At 40.5% G+C, this 26,951-nt stretch overlaps 1 protein-coding gene across 2 annotated transcripts in view; it reads left to right on the top strand.

Annotated features, from left to right (window-relative positions):
- GOLIM4 (golgi integral membrane protein 4) overlaps positions 1-26,951 on the top strand; it is a 113,255-nt gene that overhangs the window by 44,265 nt on the left and 42,039 nt on the right. For both annotated transcript variants that reach the window (XM_063442616.1, XM_063442615.1), the window contains exon 2: positions 24,794-24,868. In XM_063442616.1, the coding sequence (XP_063298686.1) occupies positions 24,794-24,868 (75 nt within the window). The remainder of the gene's footprint in view (positions 1-24,793; positions 24,869-26,951) is intronic.

Below are 26,951 nucleotides of genomic sequence, written 5' to 3'. Positions count from 1 at the left end.
TTGCCTCCCTGCCCCCCGGCCCAGCCCGCCCCTGACTGCATGCACACAAACATACACCATACAAAAATGCTTGCATTCAAACACATACACACAGCTTTCAAACATAAACTAGCAAGGATGGGCAAATGGTACATCTACAGTTGACAAAGCATGTTGGGTGTTTTAAGATAGTTTAGTATCTACCTTTTTTTTTCCATTCTTGGTATATAGGAGCGTCCCAACAAATCTTTTGCACCAAAAACCTCTCTTCATGAAATCTGCCACTGGAGTATCCTTAGGTTTCTTGTTGCAAGGAGGATTTAAGGCAACGGAGACTGTGGTTTATGTGCACATACTTGTCCTGGTCTGTGCATATTATTACATTTTTATTTGATATGTGAATAATTGTAATACAATTAATGATATTGCACAATGGAAGTCTTCCTCTGTACTTTATAAACTTAAAGCAGCACTGTCACCGTCTGGGAACTTTGCCAAATTTTCAAAGACCTCGTTGACATCACTGCTGGGAGGGGGGGGATGCAGGTAAATCTGACATATACTTACCTGTAGCAGTACCTCACAGGCATGGCCACTTTGTTCCTATGGATCCTTTTCAGCTCCTAGTGCTTAAATGCCAGAAGCCAATATGGGGAGAGTGCAGCATTGAGGTCTGAGGAGGAGCCTGCAAGATCATCCCTAGACTAAACCAATTCCCTGCAGCTGTCACTATAGCTTCAGCTAAATGAAATTTACAGAGACAAATCAGTCCATACTTTGTCTCTGTATATGTCTTGACTGGGTCGGAATTTCATTAAAATTCCAACACAGTCAAAATGAGTATTTCATAAAGATTTTACTTTACAAAATGCTTATTTTTCAGCGGGGGTGACACTGCCGCTTTAAACAAACTTGGCAAAACAACACAAGCAAGTACATGTTTCTTTATGTGAACTGAAGATAAGAAGATACCAAATAAATAATGTTCACCTAACTCTGATGTCTGTATCTCCTGATATGTTTAGCTTTCTGCAATCTTGCTACTGTATCATTTTCATGTTTGATTCATCATAGCAGCTCTAATTATCCTTGACATTCATTGCTCCATAACCTTTTCACAATACAATTGTCAGGGCATTTAGCATTCATTGCTAACATTGCATACCATTTAGAAATGCGTTAGGCTGTACAGAAAGTATTGCATCCAGTGGACAGAAGCAGTTTACCAATATTCTAGCAGCTTGATCAGTAAAAATGTATTGCCCAAGTGAATGCATAGTGTTGGCATTTGATTGTTTCGAATTTAGACCTGCCGCTGGTGTGAGTTTGTTAATAGTGGATTCTGACATGTGTACATTGAAGCTAAAGCCGGGCTGCCCACTAAATAGATCCCAAACTGGCATGCTTTTAGAATGACAAAGGATCATGGGAGTTGTAGTTCTAAAACATCTGGGGATCTGTCTATTGGGCTGCCCTGATCTAAAGTGTTCCAGACTGCAATTCACCCCTTATTTTGTAAAAACACAAACCTCCTCCCACCCTTTCCGAACGATGCCAGCACCACACATCGTAGGATGCTAAGGTGTTACGCAGGGCATTAGGCTGCACACAGCTAGTTGAACTGATTACTGGATACTGCCACAGAGGAATCATGTGGTCTTTAGCAAAGAATGTCCATTAACTTATACATTGATAGCGGTATTTTTAGCCCAGAGTGTAAGGTTTATTTAGCAAATTGTGGTGAATTGAAGCCAAATTATAAATGTTGTGATCAGTCTGTATAATTCACCATATATTCTATGATACCTGAAGCTGAGCGAATCCCATTTCTATTAATTGATTTCAGTTTATAAGTGAGTTAATGAGTTACTATTTGAGCCTTTTTTTCAGATTCTGTTTTGCATTATTTGCTTTGCAGTGATTGTTGTCGATTTAACTTGAATTGATAAAAAGTACCAACTCATATTCCCACCTCTGCTATGGTGTCTAACATTTTGCAACACTGTTGTCGGCTCACAACCTGCATGGTGAATAAATAAATTACTGCAACCCATAGAGGAGCTGGCCTTAAAAATCTGGGTTCGTCAAAAAAACTACATATTAAGCTGGAATTTAACGCCCATCACTCATAAACTGTCAATGGATCATGGAAGCTTAATGGCCATACATTGTTTGCCCTAGCTATAAATAGAGAGTTATTTATCATCCTGTCAGTTCGACATTTGTCTTAGAGGTAATTCCGCATCAAGAATCAATGAATACTCCTGGATATAAAAACGATATCCTGATTAATTGGGAACACAAACGTTGTCTCAAGCTAGCTGAAATAAAGCTCTGTTCAGCTGGGAATGTATAAAGCGTCTCTGGCAAGCCTTTCCTTGGCAGATTCTGTCTTTCGGGAGCACACTGAGCTAAAAGGCTGTTGTTTCTGTAAATGACTGAATGTACTGTGCATTCAGGGCTGAAACTTTCATCTCTTCCTTCCTAGCAGCGCTGTAAAACATTTCAGGGATTGGGGGTTAAACAGAGGAAGGAAAATTTGCCATGTCGAAATATTGTGCTTTACATTTTCATTGCACATCGTGTTCAAAACCTACTGGGTACAAGTTGAATGAAAAAGCTTTTGTCATTTAGTTCCCTAAGTGAGAATACAATAGATTATTATGATGCTTGTTCCATAACAGCCGTTACCCATTTGTGGCTGTTATTTAATACACCTCCCATAACATTTAGATGCCCTTGAGCTACTTAAACTATATGACATGATCAAAAAGTGGCACTGATGGCCTGCTTTTAGCCTAAATCTGTCCTAAATGTATGGTATTGTTTGCTGGTGGAAGATTCTTAAGTATGATTAAAGCTATGACTGTTACTGATAATGTCTCACCTTTTTAGGTCCTTTTGAAATCTTTTTGCAGCAAAGAAACTGTAAAAGCTCTATGAGTCATAGAAGTTGCCCTAGGGCAAACTTGCTGTAGTTGGAAGTGTCTGTAGAATGTTGTAACTTGACTGGTACTTTGACAAATTGCCTTTTCTTTCCAATGAAATTCAATCTACATAGCTCTCACTTCCGTGATTGTAAAATCTGAAAAACGAAAGTATGAGCATTAAAACAGCATGGTTAATGCAGCTTATAGTGTTTTACTCAAAGCACCATAACAAATACAACTTATTGTGGTGGTCATGGTGCAAAACGTGTTTTGAGTGTAGTCTCTCCATTTTCTTATAAACTGTTTTCAACAGGTCAAAAAAAAAAAAAAACAACCAAAAAAAACTCTTGGTATTCAAAGCCAATAACCTCTTGTACAGCCAATGTAATGAGAAATGTCACCACTGTATCAATTTGAATGGTGATAATAAGCTTGTGAACATTGGACTTGTCTGAACGCTATAGAGTCAAGAATAAAAACATGTATTCCTGACACTATAGTTCAAATAGTGCTGTTTAGGTGTCCAGCCCCTCTGTATGCAAGGTAAAAGTTGATTTACTCACCTTTTTTTCAGCACTGTGCCCATTGCCTTGTGGCTGGCTCTGCCCTCTTGGCTGAGATCAAATTTGATGATTTCAGCCAATCCAATGCTTTCCTATAGGAATGCATTGTGAGGCTATTGCGCATGCGTGGCAGAACCCTGAGCTGTGCCAATCTGCATCTCCTCATAGAGATGCATTGACTCAATGCTTCTCTGAGAAACGTCCAGCGTCTCCATGCAGAGCGTGGAGACACTGAACACCACTGCTGCATATTGTGCATCACTGCCCCAGGAAGCACCTCTAGTGGTTGCCTTAATGACTGCACGCAGGGGTATTACTTGACAGTAAACACAGCCTGGGACATACAGGGAAATACAAAACACACCAAAACAACTACATAAAACTGATAGCCTATGTTTGTGCATTAAACCCAGTAGAAAATAAATAAATATAGGAAAGCGGTGTAGGGATAAAGTGCTTAAGTAGTGCAGGCTAGCCACTCCAAATCAGGGATCACTCCCAATCCTAAAAGATACACAAATGCAAAAAATATATAGTTCCCAAAACATATACCAGATGGGGGTGCCACAATCACAAAACATGTATATAGTTACCATACATATTCAATGGAGGACATATAATAGATAAAAAGCATATATGGTGAAGTATTTATTGGCACATAAGATGATAAAATAACAATATGTACACTCACAAAGATGATGGCACAAAGAGACTGATATCAATTTGTGCAAATGAGCTTGTCAACCCCTCCTGGGTTAAGTCCCCTTTAAATGTAGATCCGGTATCAATGCCTTCTGATGGTAAATGTTCTCCTTCCAAATAAATATAAGAGGATGAACCAGGCAAAGACGAATAAATAAGTTCAGAATCTCTGGGGTGACACTGGCAAGCCTCTCTGCTCAACGCGTTTCATCCCGAGGACTTTCTGCAGAGCTTTTTATCTTTTATATGTCCTCCATTGAATATGTATGGTAGCTATATACACGTTTTGTGATTATGGCGCTCCCATCTGGTATGTTTTTGTAACTATACCTTTTTTGCAGAAATAAATAAAAGCATTATCTAGGTACAGTAAGGAGACATAAAAGCCCTGATTTTTTTTGTTTTTGTTTTTTGTTAAACCATTCGAAAACTGTAGGTACTGTGTCCAAAGGCTTTTGTGCCCCATAAACACTACAATGAGAATTGTAATTCTTCCATCATCCAGTTTTGAGGAACCTGTGTAGCCTCATCTTCCTATTATCTGAATAGAGTCAAATCTTTCTTGGTCGTCGTCTGCTGCAGGTCAACCACACGTTTGTTATGCAATTCTGCCTGACATCTTTTGTGCTTTCTCCCACAAACATGCGGTTCACTGGACGGATATTGTATATGTAATCTCAGGAAATTATAGTGTGGGTAAAGTTCTGTTTGTCAGCAGTTTAAGATGCTGAAAATACCTTCTCTGCTACCAAAACTTATACTGCTGCAAATGACTTTATACATTCCCCACAATGAATGAAATACCTTGAGCTGAATGTAGGATACACTTGCGGGCATTTGAATCCCAAAGCACTAGTTAGTCCCTCCCAAATCATTAGGGTATATTTGTATTCTTGGGCACTTTACCAGAGAGACGCAAAGATGGAGAAAAGATTTCCCTCGGAGCTCGTGGACCTGATATATCTCCTGTTTACGTCCACTCTTGAATTACAAGATTGGAATCAACACACTTATGACATCTTTGCACCAAAAGATTGGCAGACTTACTTGGGAACAAGCTCTAATCATACAGCTCAGGTTTGACTTATTTTTTTTCATATTTGGGAGTTGTAGTGTGCACACTTGAGATTGGGAGTATCAGTGTGAATATTCCTTCCCCCTTTTTTTATTGTAAGTCTTTCTGTATTTAATTTTTATTTTTATTTTATTTTTTTAATGTTTTATGTCATCTAAATAAAAGTACCGTATATATTTTATAAATCTTTCGTACATTTTTTTTTCCTTTGGCGCTCTTTTTAGATGTAAACTGATGTTCAACCTTACACTCTTGAACAAAAGATCTGGATAGACTGAATCTCATCATCTGGAAATTCGGGGAAACCAGTCTGTGTACATGTAATCCTCGTACTAGTTCTTTGTGATGCTTGATGATTATAGCTAGAGCAGATAGTCCCAATGCACAAATATCCACCATTGTTAAAACACTTTACTACATAGGATTTTATATGTATGTAAGTGTGCATATGTATATACAGTTGTGCTCGAAAGGTTGCATACCCTTGGAGAATTGGTAATATGTGTACCATGTTTAAAGAAAACATGACTGAGCAGGCAAAAAACACATTTAATTTATTTATTATGGGATTTATATTCAACTGCAGGTTATAACAGAATGGCACAATCCTAAAACTAAACATGGCAACAACGAAAAGAATTAAATTACCCCTGTCCAAAAGTCTGCATACTCTTCTTACTAAATGCCCCCTTTAGCATCAGTGATAGCGTGCAGTCTTTTGTAATAGTTGTCTGAGGCCCATTCGTCTTGGCAAAATGCCTGCAGGTCATGCAAAGTCTTTGGTCATCTTGCATGAACTACACGTTTGATATCCCCCCACTCCAAAACCTTCACCTTTTTCTGCTGTAACCACTGGAGGGTCAACTTGGCCTTGTGCTTAGGGTCATTGTCATGCTGGAAACTCCAAGAGCGTTACATGTGCAGCCTTCGTGCAGAAGCAGTGGCGGATCCAGGGGGGGGGCAACGGGGCAATTGCCCCCCCCCGAGATTCTCCCCTGCCGGCTAATGCAGGGCTGACATTGCCCAAGTGCCAGCCCTGCATTGTGCCTGCAGACCGGGGAGGGAGAACAGTGATCTCCCTCCCCGGTCCGCAGGCACATTACTGACAGCCGACCGGAAGGGGAGGGAGAGAGGACCCGGGAGCTGTTACCAGCAGCTCCTCCGGGTCCTCCTCTCGCGAGATTTGGAGCATTGCCGCGGTTACCACGGCAACGCTCCAAATCTCGCGAGAGTGAATTCTAGCCCTGGAGCGCGGGCTAGAGTTCAGTTCTACCACTGGGACCACCAATGAACCCCACTGGGACCACCAGGGAAAGAAAGATGTCCCCCCTCCTCCCAGTAAAGGTAAGAAGGGAGGGGGGACATAACATTTATTTAATTAAATAATAAAAAAAAAAAACAACACACACATGAAAAAAAAAATCCTTCTTATCACACGCACACACATTGCCCCTGCCCCCCATACACACACATTGCCCCCCATACACACACACATTGCCCCCCATACACACACACATTGCCCCCCATACACACACACATTGCCCCTGCCCCCCATACACACACACATTGCCCCTGCCCCCCATACACACACACATTGCCCCTGCCCCCCATACACACACACATTGCCCCTGCCCCCCATACACACACACATTGCCCCTGCCCCCCATACACACACACATTGCCCCTGCCCCCCATACGCACACACATTGCCCCTGCCCCCCATACGCACACACATTGCCCCTGCCCCCCATATAAACACACATTGCCCCTGCCCCCCATACGCACACACATTGCCCCTACCCCCATACGCACACACATTGCCCCTGCCCCCCATACGCACACACATTGCCCCTGCCCCCCATACGCACACACATTGCCCCTGCCCCCCATACGCACACACATTGCCCCTGCCCCCCATACGCACACACATTGCCCCTGCCCCCCATACGCACACACATTGCCCCTGCCCCCCATACGCACACACATTGCCCCTGCCCCCCATACGCACACACATTGCCCCTGCCCCCCATACGCACACACATTGCCCCTGCCCCCATACGCACACACACATTGCCCCTGCCCCCCATACACACACACACACATTGCCCCTGCCCCCCATACACACACACACACATTGCCCCTGCCCCCCATACACACACACACACACACATTGCCCCTGCCCCCCATACACACACACACACACACACATTGCCCCTGCCCCCCATATCCACACACATTGCCCCTGCCCCCCATATCCACACACATTGCCCCTGCCCCCCATATCCACACACATTGCCCCTGCCCCCCATATACACATTGCCCCCATATACACATACACTGCCCCTCATAAACACACACTGCCCCCATAAACACATTGCCCCCACACACATACATTGCCCCACAAATACACTGCAATACACACACACACTGTAACTGTCACACACACATACTGATCCACACACACTGCACCCCTGACATATACTGCCGCCCTCACGTACACACTGCAACCTTCACACACACACTGCTAATACACTGTCCCCCTCACACACACACACACTGCACCCCTCACACATTGCACCACTCACACATACCACTGCTCCTCTGCCCTACAACAGCCCCATTTCCCAGAGGACCTCAGGTAAGTTGTCAAACAGTTCTTAAACAGTTTGACTACTTACTCTGGGAGGGGGTCTTGGCATTATTGGCACTATAACCACTACACTGAGCTGTAGTGGTTATTGTGTCTGGATTATTTATTTAAATAATCTACAAGTGCCCCTCCCGAGATCAGGCTCTGGATCCGCCACTGTGCAGAAGAATACTAATTTTCTGCCAGTATTTTCTGATCTACATGCTGCATTCATCTTGCCATCAATTTTCACAAGTTCTCTGTGCCTTTAGAGCTCACGCACCTCCAAAACTTCAGTGAGCCAATGCTTCACAATGGGGATGGAATTCTCTCACTATAGGCCTTGTTGAGCCCTCTCCAAACATGGCGCTTATGGTTGTGACTATAAAGCTTTATTTTGGCCTCGTCACTCCAAATTACAGTGTCACAGAAGCAGTGAGGTGTTTCAACGTGTTGTAACTAGTCTTTTTTTTTTTTTTTGTGGTATTGGTGCAGTAAAGGCTTCTTTCTGGAAACTCGACCATGCAGCAGATTTTTGTTCAAATATCGTCGTATTGTGCTCCTTGAAACAACCGTACTGTCTTTTTCCAGAGCAGCCTGTATTTCTACTAAAGTTACCTGTGGGTTTTTCTTTGTATCCCAAACAATACATCTGGCAGTTGTGGATGAAATCTTTCTTGGTCTACCTGACCTTGGCTAGGTATCAAGCGATCCCTGAATTTTCCACTTCTTAATAAGTGATTGAACATTACTCACTGGCATGTTAAAGGATATCTTTTTATATCCTTTTCCATCTTTATAAAGTTCCATTACCTTATTACACAGGTCTTCTGACAGTTCTTTTCTGCTCCCCATAGCGCAGTATCTAGCCTGCTCAGTGCATCCACATGACAGCTAACAAACTAATTTACTACACAGACACTAATTGCAATTTAAAAAGCCACAGGTGTGGAAAATTGATATTTAATTGCCATTTTAACCTGTGTTTGTCTGTAACAAGGCCAAACATTCAAGGGTATGTCAGGGCCATTTCGGTGATTTCTGTTATCATTCTGATGTAAAAATGAGCCAAACAGCTATGTGATAATAAATTGTTTTATATGCTCACTATCCTTCAATAAAATACATTGTTTGCATGATCAGTTATATTATCAAAATCAATGCCAAAAATTCACAATTTGTGCCAGGGTATGCAAACTTTTGAGTGTGTGTGTGTGTGTCTGCATGTACTTATGTTAATTTCTAAAAAAATAAAATAATTAAAAAAAATGTACAGATGTCAAGATGAAAATTTGTTATTGGTGTAATAGTGTGATGTGACCCTATTTCTATGAATCATTCTTCATTATATGATAAAGCCTGATCTCTTGCTAGTCACTTGATATTCATTGGATTTGCACAGTAGAACCAATTTGCATTGCATTTCATTCCGTTCAGATTTATTTGCTCATAAAATCAATGATGTTGCTCATTAGAGAGATACCTGGGATGTAGGCCAATGTTATGATTTCTGGGACTGTCCACAACACTGTGGGTGATCATACGCTGGTTCAATAACTCTGCTTCCTGAGTGATTACGTTTTATATTTCCGTGTTACTTATTTTATGTTGGGTGAAGTTACATAGATGAAAAGAGACTTGCGTCCATTAAGTTCAGCCTTCCTCACATATGGTTTTTGCTGTTGATCCAAAAGTTCCAAATGCAATTCCAGTATTGAAACTGTTAATGGCAAATCTGAAACTTTAGTGTCTAGAGGTTAACCCACTTGGAGACATGTTATTCTTTTTATCCATTTGTAGTGAGCCAATTGTGAAATAATTTAAAAGGCCTATTTTGTAGAAAGCTGGGAAATGAATACTTTACAATCATTTTGTATATAAAAGTAGTACAGGCAAGAAGTGCATTTTATGTTATTGAAATAATTCCTTGTGAGCTAATGATAATGAGCATCAAATGCAATAGACTGTTATTTAACCATTCCACCCATCTAGTCTGCCCAGTTTTCTAAATACTTTCGTTAGTCCCTGGCCTTATCTTATAGTTAGGATAGCCTTATGCCTATCCCACGCACGCTTAAACTCCTTTAATGTGTTAACCTCTACCACTTCAGCTGGAAGGCTATACCATGCATCCACTACCCTCTCAGTAAAGTAATACTTCCTGATATTATTTTTAAACCTTTGCCCCTCTAATTTAAGACGATGTCCTCTTGTTGTGGTACTTTTTTCTTCTTTTAAATATAGTCTCCTCCTTTACTGTGTTGATTCACTTTACTTTATAGTTGTGTCTAAAAAAAGAAGAGAGCTGCAAGTGTAGAGAGGAAACTAAAGGGTTTGTGAGGAGGGACATTTGACAGACAAGTGCTAAGGTGGTGGAAGAGTTGCAGAATAAACAAGTGCATAGCAGCAAGAAAGGATAGTTATAAGAGCTCAGTGAGCGTCTAAGACATTTGTGTTAACATGTCAAGAAGGTTTTGTCATAAAGAGCATGACGTTTATTTTAGGTTAAACCAAAGCTATAGACTAGGAATAAAAAAGTGTATTCATAGCAGTATAGTTCCCTATAGTGCCCACCTCGCTCACTGGAGGTGGAGTTAACAATGGATAGTAATTATTGCAGTTTCTCAATAACTGCAATAATTACTATTACAGAGTTAAGGGACCTGGAACGCTACACCCAGACCTTCAATGAGCTGAATGAGTGTCCCTTTAACCCCTTAAGGACCAAACTTCTGGAATAAAAGGGAATCATGACATGTCACACATGTCATGTGTCCTTAAGGGGTTAAAGAGATAATAAAGCTTTAGGAATCAAATCTGTATTCCTAACACTATAGTGTTCCTGTCCCTACTTGTTTTTAAATCCCCCCCAATGTGTATTAAAATAAGTTGTTGTTTTTTTTTTTAACTTTTTTTTTTTTTTTAACTTTTTTTCTTTTTTTTACGCGCTGATGTCCACCTCTCTGCCTCCCGTGACAAAATGGAAGAGACCATGTCTCATAGAGGAGAATTTGGGACCTAATCTCATGCATGAGATTTACTGCAAGGCCACTGCTTGGATTGTCAGGCAGATCCCCCAACATAGAATTTTTTATAAGCCTTCCCCCGCCCTGCAGAGCTCATTCTGCGCGGAGCCCTCCATGGATGAAGAAGGATTAATTTTTTTTAGCGCTGTTTTTTTTTCTTTTTTTCTTTTTTTTTATAATTGCGTCGGTTATTATGTTTTTTTTATTTGGCCTTTTTTGGGGCTGAAAAAAGATTTTAGAAGAAAGAAAACATTGAATGGTAAGTTTTATTTTATTTTTTACAGGTACTTAGTTAAAGGTCCCCCCCTCATTATTTTTAGGGTGAGGGGGGTAGATAGGGGGATCATTTTTATTGGGGGGGGGGGAGGTGACTAGGGGTTTGGGGACCTTAGGTCCCTCCCCTTATTAGTATTTAGGGCCCCCACCCGCCGCTGAGGGGTGGGGGCCAGGGGGGAGGATACTAGGTCCCCCCCTTATTCCAATTTAGGGCCCCCACCAGCCGCTCAGGGGGGAGGACATTAGGTCCTTCCCCTTATTAGTATTTAGGGCCCCCACCCACCGCTCAGGGGTTGGGGCCAGGGGGGAGGACATTAGGTCCCTCCCCCCTTATTTTACCGTAGGGCCCCCACCCACCACTGAGGGGTGGGGGCCAAGAGGGAGGACATTAGGTCCCCCCCTTATTCTGATTTAGGGCCCCCACCCGCCGCTCAGGGGTGGGGGCCCGGGGGAGGACAATAGGCCCCCCCATTATTTTACATTAGGGCCCCCACTCGCCGCTCAGGTGGGGGGGGGGACCTTATTTTTTATTTTATTTTTTTTACAGTGAGCAGCCACAGGCTGCTCACTGTTTAATAGACATGCCCCTACTCGCGGTATAACGAGTAGGGGCATATTTCACTAATACTAAGTAATATTTACTTAGTATTAGTAAATTTGGCTGAAAGACCAATTTAGGTCTTTCAGCCTTTTAGTAGATAGCTCCCCAATACCGTGGGAATTAGGGAGTTATCTACTTATTCATTCCTGTCATAACATTGACTGGCCAAGTAACTTACATTTTATATGAATGTATGTTACTTGATTGTTGTAAGTGTTGCAACTGCTTACAGCTGAATCCTGGCTATGTTTGTATACTTTTTATTTAAAATTGTTTACAATGTAACATTCTTCTTCTTTCACTGGGTAAGTATATTAATACTTGGGCAATACTGTGCTTCGGAACTTCGACACTTTGACACTTCGGAAATTCGGTAATTTTGGAACTTCGGTACTTCGGCAATTCAGACATTCGGAAGTACCCGAATGTCCGAATTGTCCGAAATGCGTCCGACTACATATTCGGACCGAAACAAATTGCACATGTCTAATACCATGGGTTGCCTACTTTTGCAAATGGTATGCAATGAGGTGGGTAATTTTCATTCCTGGGCTGCCATACAATCTAAAAGGCAACAGGCCCAGCAAACCAATCTGGCAAATTACAATGTGTAAAAACTAAAATGGGCAAGCTCTTTATGACTCCAAAACATTATGTAACCTGTTCATACACTTAGAGGGACACTATAGTCACCAGATAAACTACAGTTTAATGTAGTGGTTCTGGTGTCTATAGCCTGTCCCTGCAGGCTTTTTGCTGTCAACAATGCCTTTTCAGAAAAAAGGCAGTGTTTACATTGCTGCCTAGGGACACCTCCAGTGGCAGTTGTAGTGAATTGGACGCTTGCTAAAAAAAAATTATTCCCCTTTTTTAGCTGTCTGTACCCCCTTTAACACCTTTCATGTGTTTTCCCCCTGTTATTTTGTGTGTTTTCTCTTTGGCTGTTCAGTGGACTTCATACGAACAGAATCCCTACGTCTCCCGAACGAGGACTACCCAGGGTCCCCATTAGAACGTTGACACCAACCACTTAAGTGCGCAAGAGAAACAATGAGTGCTTCCCCTGGGTGGCCACCGTTTTGTATAACCGAACGTGTGGCAAAGTGAATGACGGCTATCTTGTTTCCCTAACGTTGGCACTTGGTCAGTGAGTGCCTGGAACTCTTTTCGGCTAGGCACTCACACGAACACCGGTAAACCTTAGACCGCTGCCCGTTCTTGTTCCCGACCACCTACATGAACGGCGTTCGGGAGATATGAACTACCGAACAGGGGGAGCATTTGTATGCACAAAGAGATTCCCTTGTTTGGTGTTCGCGCAAGAACCCCACGAACAGAGACCGGCCAGGACACCTAATTCCCTGGAACTGTTTTGGGCTAGCGCCTAGTGTCTGGCGGGTCAAACCCTTACCACAATGGCATTCCCGTTCTGCTGAACCATTCTGAGTGATTCTTGAATATGTTGGACACTCAGATCGGGGCAATCGGGAATTTACTTTTCATGGGGTTCTGGGGTATGGTTGAGGTACTTTTGGGGTACAGGATATTTTGTTGGATTTTCTGTACCTGGGAGATAATTGCCTGAGAACTCATCTAATTTAATTATCTCCCAGGCACAGAAGATCCTGGGATTGAAACCCCTGAATATTTGTGTGAAACCCCTTGCATAAAACTGGGAATAAAAGCTGTGTATGTGCCAGTTGCTGGGAAGGAGATGGGATATTTCTTTGGTGTTTTACTTGTTCCTGAGTTTACTTTGGTGGATCCTGCGGAGAATAGTCCCTGTTAGGACCAGGGCTCCGCTACAGCAGTCACTCAGAGGGCCGCTACAAGTCCTTCCTGGCTCAGTGCTGCATAATTTCTGCATAGAGGCCCTGAACTTTGATTGGCAAGGTTGATGTTTGGCTCTGCCCCCCGTCCTATCTACTTGGCTGAGGTAATCAGAATTGACAGCCAAGGAGCCGGATCGGGAACAAGGCCTGTACCAGAATTTTAAGGGGTGGCCAGGGGCAATTGTAATGCTATGCATATGTGTATTCCTGACCCTATAGTGTTCCTTTAATATAAAATAGGTAAATTATGGTTGAACAGATATAGCTCAAATTCTGTGTTTTGCTTTTGTCAGAACTTGTACAATTACCTCCGTCTTTACATATTTAACCCTGCAATGTTATTATTGTAGTTTCTAAAGAAACTGCAATGTTTAAATTGAAGAATTAACAGGGTATTGTCAGACCATTGAGTCTGGGGGACTATCGTTTCTTTAAAGCAAAGGTGAGTTTAAAAACGATTTCACATCGTTGGTAAGAAAGGGGAATGATAGTCCAATTAGAATACAGTTCATAGTGTGTCGTTCTGTCAGCACGATTCTCATGTTTAAATTTTACCGCAGCAAGACTGGTCAGACAATGAATGGAGAGCAGGTGTTCAAAATCAGCAATGAGTTCACTTTGAGGGCATTTTGCTAGCGCTCCAGTGACCTTTTATCTGTAGCTTAGAGCATGTGATCAGAAAACACATTTAATAAGGTGAATTAATCAATGTGAGCACTCAAGCTTGATAAACATGCAGGTGGACGTAGGTGTAACTTTTGGTCCCAGGTTTCTGCTGTGACAGAAATAAAGGATCCTCTGTTGCACTGCCCATAAAAATTACTAAGTGAAGTTTATTAGCCATTCTAAATGTCTCTGCAGCCATTCAACTCCACATTGTGTATTTGTCAACCATTTGCAGTTAAACCATTGCTGAATGGGTAATACATTTTACTATCTGCTTTATGTGACCTCTGCTAAATAAGCTATCTGTACATAATATATTGGGCACCATGTCTATTCACATTAATAAGGGATTTGCCGAACCTTAATCATAAAGATATTAATGAAAAAATCGTTCAGATGCATAACCGTAAAACAAAAAACTATTTTCACCTTAGATTTGACACATACCTGAAATACGTGATTGTCCATTGTTCTTATCCTTCTTTTCATACTGCCCAGCTGGCTCTATAATATTGCAAACTTTGCCCACGGTCGCCATATTGTTTTGTTTTGTTTTTTGAGCTACGCAGATTCTTTTGAATATTCTAAAAAGATATATTTGATCAAACTCCACAACCTAATTCTTACAGAAAATGTGAGCCTTTAACCATCTTCAGAAAATGTTTCCTCTTGTCGGAGAAGAACAGATGCAGAGGTTGCAGCTCATCCATTTATTTTGTTTGCTTAGAGTAGCTGGTTTAAAATAATAAGGCATCTGTTTAAATGCTTATTTGTGAATGAAGCCTTTAGGGGTAACATATGCTTTCGAAATAGTAAGATCTTTGAAGCATGTCTTATCTGGAACTAGCAAATGTTTTCTTCTAAAAAAAAAAAAAATATAAAATAAAAATAAAAAACCATAACTAATTTTATAGAAAAAGGATTCTATATGTAGAGCTCAGGCATTAAGAATGTTTGAGGGTTATTTACTCAGAATTTCCATTAATGACTTGCATAAATGAAAGTATATTCAAAAGCCTTTGATCTGAATTCAAGAAATATAATGGAGTCATATGATGCTACTATTACAGTATAACCTATGGTTATTATTTAGCACCTGTGCGGTGGGAAGCGTGCTTCTCACCTACTGCACTCCTTTGAGGCAGCCTTCATTTGGCAAGACACCGACTCAAATCAAGGCCAATGTTTGTGTTTCTGTCAATGTTGTATTCTGTTTCTTATTGGATTCCTGGGGCCGCACTGATAATACAGGTGATACTCGAAAAATTAGAATATCGTGCAAAAGTTCATTTAATTCAGTAATGCAATGTAAAAGGGGAAACTAATATATGAGATAGACGCATTACATGCAAAGCAAGATAGTTCAAGCCATGATTTGTCATAAGTGTGACGATTATGGTAACACCTGCAAAGGGTTTCTGAGCCTTTAACCCCTTAAGGACCGGCCTGTTTTTGCGATGTTTGTACGTTAAGGACCAGAGCAGTTTTAACACTTTTGTGGTGTTTGTGTTTAGCTGTAATTTTCCGCTCTCTCGTTTACGGTTCCCATACAAGTTATATATTGTTTTTTTTCACGACAAAAAGGGCTTTCTTTACATACCATTATTTATATTATGTCATATATTGTATTTAAAAAAAAAAAAAAAAAAAATATGGTGAAAAATGTAAAAAAAAAAACATGTTTTTGGACTTTTACTTGAAAAATCTTTTACTTATCTACAAAAGCGAATGAAAAAAAACTGCTAAATAGATTCAAAATTTTGTCCCGAGTTTAAAAACACCCAGTGTTTACATGCTTTATTGCTTTTTTTTGCAAGTTATAGGCCTATAAATACAAGTAGGAAATTGCTGTTTCAATATATATATATTTTAAATGTATCAATAGTGACATTGTAACACCGTTATCTGTCATAAATCCCCGAAACACACCTAACATGTACATATTTTTTAAAGTAGACAACCCAGGGTATTCAAAATGGGGTATGTCCAGTCTTTTTTAGCAGCCACCTAGTCACAAACACTGGCCAAAGTTAGCATTTATATTTGTTTGTGTGTTAAAAATGCAAAAAACGCTAACTTTGGCCGGTGTTTGTGACTAAGTGGCTACTAAAAAAGGCTGAACATACCCCATTTGCAATACCTTGGGTTGTCTTCTTTTGCAAATGGTATGCCATCATGGGGCTAATTCTCATTCCTTGGCTACCATACGCTCTCAAAGGCAACCTAACCAATCTGACAAATTTCAATAAAAAAAAAAAAAGTAAAATCAAGCCTTATATTTGACCCTGTAACTTTCACAAACACTATAAAACCTCTACATGTGGGGTACTGTTATACTCAGGAGACTTCGCTGAACACAAATATTAGTGTATTAGAACAGTAAAATATATCACAGCAATAATATCCTCAGTGAAAGAGCTGTTTGTGTGTGAAAAATGCAAAAAACTTCACTTTCACTGACAATATCATCGCTGTGATATGTTTTACTGTTTTGAAACACTAATATTTGTGTTCAGCAAAGTCTCCCGAGTAAAACAGTACCCCCATGTACAGGATTTAGGGTGTCATAGAAAGTTACAGGGTTAAACACAGTGCTAGCAAATTAAATTATCTGGACTTTTGGCCTGGGTTGGCAGGCAGGTCCCTCAAATTGCAATCATTAAAATTACTTTCACTTTTTTTTTTTTGATTTTTCACTTGCAGGGAGACTGCCTGTCAGCACAGACAGTCCCCTGCAGGCAGACACATGGACACCTATTGCGGTCATGTGATCGAGTGATCACATGGCCGTGGGGTCCTGATCTGCCGAGGGGGGACTGCCCGGGCAGACAGGCAGTCCCCCTGGACCGGGAGGAGAGCTGATCGCCGCCGTGGGACCGACGGCGATCAGGTAAGTAGCCCCAGACCGTTATGACGGTTCAGGACCAAACGCACGTTTTACCGCTGACGATCCTCAACCGTCAGCGGTCCTGAAGGGGTTAAATGGTCTCTCAGTCTGGTTCAGTAGGAATCACAATCATGGGGACAACTGCCGACCTGACAGTTGCGCAGAAAACCATAATTGCCACCCTCCATAAGGAGGGAAAGCCTCAAGAGGTAATTGCGAAGGAAGTTGGATGTTCCCAAAGTGCTGTATCAAAGCACATTAATAGAAAGTTATGTGGAAGGGAAAAGTGTGGAAGAAAAAGGTGCACAAGCAGCAGGGATGTTCGCAGCCTGGAGAGGATTGTCAGGAAAAGGCCATTCAAAAGTGTTGGGGACTTTCACAAGGAGTGGACTGAGGCTGGAGTCAGTGCATCAAGAGCCACCACACACAGACGGATCCTGGACATGGGCTTCAGATGTCGTATTCCTCTTGTCAAGCAGCTCCTGAACAACAAACAACGTCAGAAGCGTCTTACCTGGGCTAAAGAAAAACAGACCTGGTCTGTTGCTCAGTGGTCCAAAGTCCTCTTATCTGATGAGAGCAACTTTTGCATCTCATTTGGAAACAAAGGACCCAGAGTCTGGAGGAAGAATGGAGAGGCACACACTGCAAGATGCTTGAAGTCCAGTGTGAAGTTTCCACAGTCTGTGTTGATTTGGGGAGCCATGTCATCTGCTGGTGTTGGTCCACTGTGCTTCAATAAGTTCAGGGTCAACCCAGCCGTCTACCAGGAGATTTTGGAGCACTTCATGCTTCCTTCTGCAGACGAACTTTATGGGGATGCTGACTTCATTTTACAGCAGGACTTGGCAGCTGCCCACATTGCCAAAAGCACCAAAGCCTGGTTAAATGACCGTGGGATTACTGTGCTTGACTGGCCAGAAAACTCGCCTGACCTGAACCTCATAGAGAATCAGAAGAGCTGAAGGCCGCTATTGAAGCATCCTGGTCTTCCATAACACCTCAGCAGTGCCACAGGCTGATAGCTGCCATGCCACGCCACATTGAGGCAGTAATTGCTGCAAAAGGGGCCCAAACTAAGTACTGAGTCCCTATGCATGCTTATACTTTTCAGAGGTCCGATATTGTTCTATGTACACTCCATGTTTTATTGATTGCATGTAATATTCTAATTTACCGAGATTGTGGATTTGGGGTTTTCATGAGCTGTAAGCCATAATCATCGCACTTATGACAAATCACGGCTTGAACTATCTTGCTTTGCATGTAATGCGTCTATCTCATATATTAGTTTCCCCTTTTACATTGCATTACTGAAATAAATGAACTTTTGCACAATTTTTCGAGTATCACCTGTATTCATACATTCCTACCGTACACTATTGATTGCAAGTCTAACTACATGTCTCTGAGATGTATAGCACTATATTTGTTTGCTGACGTGCAGAATAGATGGTGGTTTTTAAGACCCATTCTTAATGATTACCAGCTTAACTTGGTACCCTCTAAATGGATTTTACGACTCTATTGCCACAGTGAGCATGAAGTCAGACTATCTTTGGAATCCTTCTACTGTTTACTGGGGACCTGTGAATCTTGCTGTAATTTACTCTGTATATCTTGACATACTTCCCACATTCAGGGACCTGCGCGTCTCAATATGAATATATCATATCTTGCTTAATGGAAACTTCAGTAAAAATCTGAAAAAGAAATGTAACTTTTATTTGAACTAAATAATATTTAAATATAGGTTTACATGATTTATACAATACATCCCTCCTGGAATACTGGGCTAGCTGGGAAATAAACATAGGCCAACTGGCTTAACAACCATAAGTCCCTGAATCCATTTTTGCTGGAGGTGAGCAGTTACAAAAAAATAAAAAATCCTGGAATTCCAGAACGCCTGGAATGGTCTCCCAATTCCCTACTGATGGAGGCAGGCATAAACATATCTAAAAGAGATCCATATGTGTTTTAATAATTCAGATCCTGCAATGATTCACTTGCCCTTCTCCTGATCTCATTCTGTGAAATTGGGGGATAGGAATAAAGTAAAAACACCATCCACATAAATGTTCGCTTTTAGTGTGCCCAGTATTTAAACATTAGTATTACTTAAAGGGACATTATGGTCACCAGAACAACTACGGCTTATTGAATTTGTTCTGGTGAGTAGAATAATTACCTTCAGGCTTTTTGCTGTAAACACGGTCTTTTCAGAGAAAATGCAGTGTTTACATTACATACTAGTGATAACTTCACTGGCCACTCCCCAGATAGCTGTTACAGGTCCTTCCTGGGCTATGGCTGCCTAAAATGCATCCAAACATTCAGTGTCTCCTCCCTCTGCATGCAGACACTGAACTTTCCTCATAGAGATTCATTGATTTAATTCATATCTATGAGGAGATGCTGATTGGCCAGGGCTGTGTTTGAATTGTGCTGGCTCTGCCCCTGATCTGCCTCTTTGTCAGTCTCAGCCAATCCTATGGAGAAGCATTGTGATTGGATCAGGCTACCACTTCTGCTGATGTCAGCAGGCAGTAGGCAGGTCTAAAGGAAAAAGGGACAAAGACTGCAGCTCCAGACTTGAATACAAGTAAGCTTTTACTATTTTTAGAGAGGCACGAGGGGACCAGGGTGACTAGATGGTGGTTTTAACCCTATAGGGTCAGGAATACATGTTTGTGTTCCTGACCCTATAATGCTCCTTTAAATGCTTCTAGTTAGTTGAAGCTATAGAGGCTGACAAATAAGCTAAAAGCTGTCAAAGCAACAATGCAAAAAGAACCCTAAAAAAAGACATTCAAGCTGATAAGAAGTCTGTTATTGACTTCTTCCAAAATGTAAAATAATTTTGGTTTCTTCTGACATATACAAGTTGTGTTCCAAAGATACTCTTTTGCTCATGCAAATATCATGCTCCTTTTTCTTCTTGGTCATCCTAAACCTATGTTTTGTTCAGCTGTTCCGAGGAAACAACTCTATAGTGTTAGGAATACAAATGTTCTTAACACTATAGTGCCTGTCTGCTGTCTCTGCAGCTCACCCCGGCAAGTAAAGGATAAAATAACCCTTTTAAAACTTACCTGATTCCAGACGTCAGCCATGGGGAGAACCGCATGCGCAGCACACGCATTTGGCCTTCTCCATAGGAAAGCATTGACTTGATGCTTTCCTATGGGAGATTTGAAGACACTGTAATGTGATAGTGTAGGGACCATGGTAAGAGGTTTGAAGGATGTGGACAGTGGACTATTTTTGGGGTAGCCTCTTTCCTTTGCATGACATGTCATTTTTTTTTTTTTTTTTTTTTAACTTCCATTGCCTGCAATGATGACGGCTTCCACTTTGTAGACTTGTACCAGTAAAAAAAAAACAGGACTCTGTTGTGTTTGTAATTACAAAGTCCTTTTATGTACCACAACCTATGCCTTCTGCAAACACCACAGGCTTCCTTTGACAGAGGTTAAGCCCCTTATCTAGGTTCAGCAGCAAATATTACAAATGATGAGAGCAGAGACACTGCACACACATCTTGGCATTCTACAAAGTGAGATTACATCATTTATTTCCATTCATGACTGTTACTCTGCATGGTTTCTAAAATAATACTTCAGAAGTAGTAATCTTCTATTCATAGTTAATTTTATTATTATTATACTTATTATTTATTAAGCACCAAAAATTCAGTAGCGCTGTACAATGGGTGGACTTACAGACAAGTGTCTGCAACAAGGCAAGTTTGATGTACAGGAACAGAACATTTTGAGGGCCCTTCTCAAACAAGCCTACATTCTAGAGGATTTATAACTTAATATTTCTGTGAACATTACACATCTATAGAATGTCCAAGGACTCTATTCACTTGTGATATTGTTGCTTCTACTTTGTCTATATTTTATCAAGGGAAATCAGACAGCAAGTCAGTGTACACAGACACCCCTCCAAACTGCCCTGGGCTCAGTTGCTTACTCCTCGGGACACCTGGGCAAATGCAATTTGCGTGTGTGCTGAGCTGTCACACTTTATGGTACAGATAATATGGCACTGTTACTTCATTAGTAAGCTATGCCATTGGCACCTACCTGCCATGAACAAACCCCTTATTTTCTCCTCCCATCAGGATGATCTCTCACAAAATATTTTTGTTTGTTTTTTTTAATCTGTAGAATTAAAATAGGAAGTCTTCTGACCTCATCAGTGCAGTGCAGCTCTCGCTGTATGCAGTGAGTCTGGTCCATATTAGCTCTGTGTTCCTTAATAGAGACGTATGGGTGCATACCTTCAAGGTGTCCCAAATGTATATACTGAGGAGGAACAGTTCCTATTTTGGGACCAAGTCATCTGTCCCTCTTTTCTAGGAGCTCCATATAATTGCACTCCACAGCATTAATACTAAAAGCAATGTTTCTTTAAACTACAATAAATGTGTTTAGGAAGCAGTTTGTGTAAATAAGATACATGGTCTAAATAACATTTTAGTTGCATCAATTGTTATTAGTAAGTCACTTAAAGGGACACATAGGCACCCACTTCAGCTCATTTAAGTGGTCTGGGTGCAGTGTCCAAGGTCCCTTAACCCTGCAAAGGCAATTACTGCAGTTTAAAAAAAAAAAGTTGTTTTTCTGGCACTTTAGCTCCCTATAGTGCACCCTTCTGTCTCACTCCTCCCCCTCCCCGTAGTGCAGAAAGGGTTAACAACCCCTTCTGTCAACTTACTTGATTCCAACTTTGTTTTCCTGTCACTATAATTTCGTCCCTGCCAACATGCCCTCTCACACACCTAAAATCGAAGCATCCCTCTTGTCAATTTGAAATGTTGGGTGGTATGTGGGAATGTCGCCTCAAATGATATACATTATGATGTTTGGCAGAATGATAACTTAAAAATTGCATATGGCCCAATAAAAGTTGACTTGAAGCTCAACTTTGAGTTGACTAGTAACTGTTTTGGATTTCTGGCTCCAGTCATCGTGTATATATAGAGGATAGATGCTGGCCTTACCAAGTATAGTAGTTAAAGGACCACTATAGGCATCCAGACCACTTCAGCTAAATGAAGTGGTCTGGGTGCCAGGTCCATCTAGGGTTAACCCTGCAGCTGTAAACATAGCAGTTTCAGAGTGAGTGAGTGAGAAGCTGCTATGTTTACAATAGGGTTAATCCAGCCTCTAGTGGCTGTCTCATTGACAGCCGCTAGAGGCGCTTCTCACTGTGATTTTCACAGTGAGAAGACGCTGCCGTCCATAGGAAAGCATTGAGAAATTCGTTGGAAGAGGGAGGAGAGTCCCCAGCGCCGAGGGAGTCTGGCACTGGAGAAAGGTAACTGTTTAACCTTAACCCCTCTTGAGCCCGGCAGGAGGGGGGCCATGAGGTTGGGGGCACTATAGTGGTCCTTTAAGTTATGTTTACATAGCAGGCAGCACAGTTCACCCAAATTTTAAACTAAGAATGTATATTACTGCTCTCTAATGGTTTTAAGATTACAGTTGAATTTTCCTATATTTAAAAATAAAATACATTTTTTTTTAAATGTCCTTTTGGTTGGAAAAGACACGAGGGAAACAGAACCATCCAGACTTTTCAAGAAATAAGAATACATTTGACATCAAGACAGGGCAAAATTTATAGTATGGCCAAAAGATGAATTATATTCTAAAAGGCTTATTGCAAATTTTACTCTCATTTGTATTTGACACTTCGGGAAAAGAAATGCCTGCAGCAGTTCTTAGTGTACATCAGAGTACTGGGATGACATTGAAGGAAAATTACAGTATTGGGCTGCATACTTCTTTCCCCCATGTTTTTGTGCCTTCCATGTGAGAGAAACAATAAATATTGTTTGTAGGGGCAGTGCTGCTTCCTGTATGATTATATTGGAAATATTACACTCTTTCCTCGAGGCAGTAGAGGAGAAAACCATTATAGATTTCCATCTCCTTCATGACAGTTTATTATAAGGGAATTGCTTTCTGGGAATGTAATTTTGAGTTCCCAATTTGTGAATGCTGATACAGAGCCTTTAATACAGTGTGCTACCAGGTGTAGCATTTCTGAGGTAGTGGTTTTAATATTAGCTGCTTGTTACGTTGTTACCATTTCACCTTTATTTTCTGTAAACTCCTTTTGATTGTGACTTGCTGTCAGTAATAAAAAATTACCAGGTCACCTTAAAACAAATTTGAAAAAAATTCACATAAAGTAGTATGTGCGCTCTCCACTCATCCTTCGTTAATTATCATATTCTCTGGAGATCATAGGTTTTTATAAGGTTAATTTGAAAGCATGGTCTGTAAGACTGTGGTATTAGTAAGAACCTGACATCTAGGTAAGCCGATGCCTACTCTTCCTTAGGTTTGAGCACCACCCTCTTGGGGCACTCTAAGCTTGCCTGCTGACCTGCTCTTGAGCCAACTGTGACAGGTGGAACACTTGTGATCTTTGCGACCCCTGATGTTCTGCCACTCAGTGTGGGAATATTCCTATAATGTAATACTCATAGCCACTATAACCCAATGAAGTAGCCGTAGTGCAAAGAGTCTGGGTGCCCTTTTCTTGGGTTGTTGCCATTTGAATCACTGGTTTAAACAAAAAGAAAAATGGACTCTCTCACAACCTACAGCTGGGCTTCCCTGTTGTGGTTTACTGCATTAGCCTATCCATATTTTTAAAGTACTAATAGACTGAGAGTGCTAGGTAAAGTCAACCCCAATTGGATCCTTTTTCTTTTTATAAGCATGTATCACTGATCAGATTAGGATTCCACTGAATATGAGTTTTGACTCCATTTATAAGCAGTGTTTACCAAATCTGTCCTGAAAAGCCATCAGCAAATGAGAATTTCATTATTTCCTTGTTTTAGCGCAGGTGCGTTTATCAGTGGCTCAGTCATTTTCATTGTGACACCTGTGTGTAATTCAAGAGGACCTCAATTCCTGGACGGTTGGTGGCTCTTGAACACTTAAAGGGCCACTATAGTCACCAAAACAACTTTATCTTAATGAAGCCGTATTGGTGTATAGATCATGCCCCTGCAATCTCACTGCTCAATATTTTGCCTTTTAGGAGTTAAATCACCTTGTTTATGCAGCCCTAGGCACTCCTCCCTGTATGTGCATAACCTTCCTAAACACTTCCTAAACACTTCTAATGTTTAAACTTCCTTTATTACAGTTTGTTTAATTTGAAATCTATCTCCTGCTTTGTTAATAGCCATCTAAACCCTGAAGAAGCCTCCTGTGTGTTATTAAATTTCAATTTACAGAGGTAACCTGATTGAAGATGAAACTATTTTTTTCTTGCAGCCTCTGTCAGTCACAGCCAGTGGACGTGTGGCTAGGGGCTGCATAAATAGAAATAAAAGTGAATTATCTTCTAAATGGCAGAGAATTGTACAGTGAGACTACAGGGCTATGATTTATATACACTAAAATTGCTTCATTAAGCTAAAGTTGTTTTGATGCCTATAGTATCCCTTTAATAAGCAAGTTTCTTATTTTGTTTTCAAACACAATGGGTAATAAAATTGCTACACTTGGCTTTCACATTGTATTCTTTTTTTGAAAGATAAAGTTTGAGTATTTATATAAATTTTTGTGGAAATGTGTTTCTTTTTCAGTGGTGTACGAACACAGATCACGACTTGAAAAATCATTACAAAAGGAAAGGCTTGAACACAAGAAAGCAAAGGAAGGTACATATATTTGGACTGGAATTCCCTATCTTGAGTTTGCTAAATCAGTGAATTATTTGAAACTGTCAGGTTATTTACTAAATTGAGAATTCAAAGTGAATTTATAATTTCATATTTATAGCAAGAGTAGCTTTACTGAAATCAAAGCTGATTTACTGTGACCTTAAATTTAAATTCACTGTGAATTATCACTTTACCAAATAACCCTGTTCGTTATACATGTGCTTCACTGTGATAGTATTATTTATATTCACAAATAATTCATTAAAGCTAGTGGACATTATGGAATATTCTAAATATTTATTTTAGTACTTGGAAAAAACTAATTTACTAGACAGAAATGCTGGAATATTAACTAGCTATCATTGTCACAATATTTAGCCATTAGTGTGCGAAAAAGGTTATGTTATACAATTCGGAAACAAAAGGGTTAAATCGTAGCGCAGGCATAGTACGCAGCCTGATTAAACATTCCAACCCAGCTATAAAAAAAGTGAAGTGCATGCAGTTTTTGTTTCCGTGAAGATGTTCCATGCAAATTAAGGGATCTAAGACAATTAAGAATGTCACTTGCTAACCTATAAAGTGTGAAATTGCAATTCCTCCTCCAACAAAAAAAATTATCAAGATCCAGAAATAGAAATTAAGTAATGAAAAAGTCTAAATGTTATGTAATAAAAGGAAGGCTTTTCTAACCTCTAGTATTATCAATGCTTCTTTATTTTTCCCTTTTAACATTGCTGGAAATATGGGTTTAATTTTTTCATAGCATCCACCCCAGCTATAAAGGCAGTTTCACAGAGCGTATTAGCTGTAGGTGGTGTTAGAATATCCACTTCTGCATGCTTGTCCTAGACCATCCCTGTGATCCTGTTTTATTATTATTATTGGGATTTTACGACATCACCCTGGACATCTGCTCATTTTTTTATTACACAAAATATTTAATGTTTTTGGAGGCTTTGTTAGCTTCTTTCTTTCTACCGCCATCTAGTGTTCACTTATCATTTCTTCAATGCATCTTTGCCATCACTAGGCAATGTAGTACTAAGCTCAAAAGTACATTTTTAGTTTAAACAGTTGCTTTCCAAGTCCATATCTATAGGAATGATCTATAATTGGTATTATTTAACTGTATGAGACCATGAAGGACAAGAAATGTTCTACTTAAGAACACTATTTCCTAAGTGATAGAATTGATTATTTTTTACCTTTGCACATGTGTAAGAATTGCTTGTAAAGCCTTACACAATATTTTGGCATGATGTACATGATGAATATAATAATAGTTACATGTTAATCTCAAAACCATAACTCAACATCTGTATGAAATTACACTGTAGGACTAAGTGGGACTGGAACACTGCACCCAGACCACTTTAGTGAGCTGAAGTGGTCTGGGTGCCTTTATTGTCCCTTTTAAAACACCTCACTTAGGTTTAGTTACAGTATATGATCCTACATTGCATAAGCCTGCCACAACGCCAATGTACCCCATTCTTGGCAGGTCCTACTCTAGCAACTTAATGCCTATGAATATGAAATTAATTAACTTAGTTGGGAAATCCTTCCTCCTGGAGCTCTTTGCAGGTCAAGGTTAAATAGGGCCCTTCAATGAGGTACCTGTGACAGGAAGGGATGCAAAACTGGGAAGTTGGCCTGGACTCCAAAATATATGTATATATGAAACCAAGATGGATTTGTTTACCTACATATGCATACATTATAAGGGTGCTGCTGGGGCCAATTCATACAACGTACAAGGTCCAGCACACTATTACATTCTGTGGGCCTTGAAATTGCTGTTTAGTGGATGAGTGAGTGCTGGATCTTGTATGACTTGGCCCCAGCAAAGAGAGAACGAGAGAGCCTCATATGCTGCCAATCAGCATTAAATGATACATGTCCAGTTATACATGCTGAATATTGTATCATTAAAGGAACACAAACTTATATTTCTGAACCTATAGTGTTAAAACCCCAATTTAGGTTGCTTGCCCCCCTTAAAAGTTAAGAAAACATACCTTTTTTCCAGCGCTGCATGGGTTCACCAGCCCTAGCCACAGCCCACAAACTCACAATT

Source organism: Pelobates fuscus, chromosome 2, assembly GCF_036172605.1.
Source record: "Pelobates fuscus isolate aPelFus1 chromosome 2, aPelFus1.pri, whole genome shotgun sequence".
NCBI classification, from domain to species: Eukaryota; Metazoa; Chordata; class Amphibia; order Anura; family Pelobatidae; genus Pelobates; species Pelobates fuscus.
Note: the sequence above shows the minus strand (reverse complement) of the source record. Positions and strands in the feature narration are given on the sequence as shown.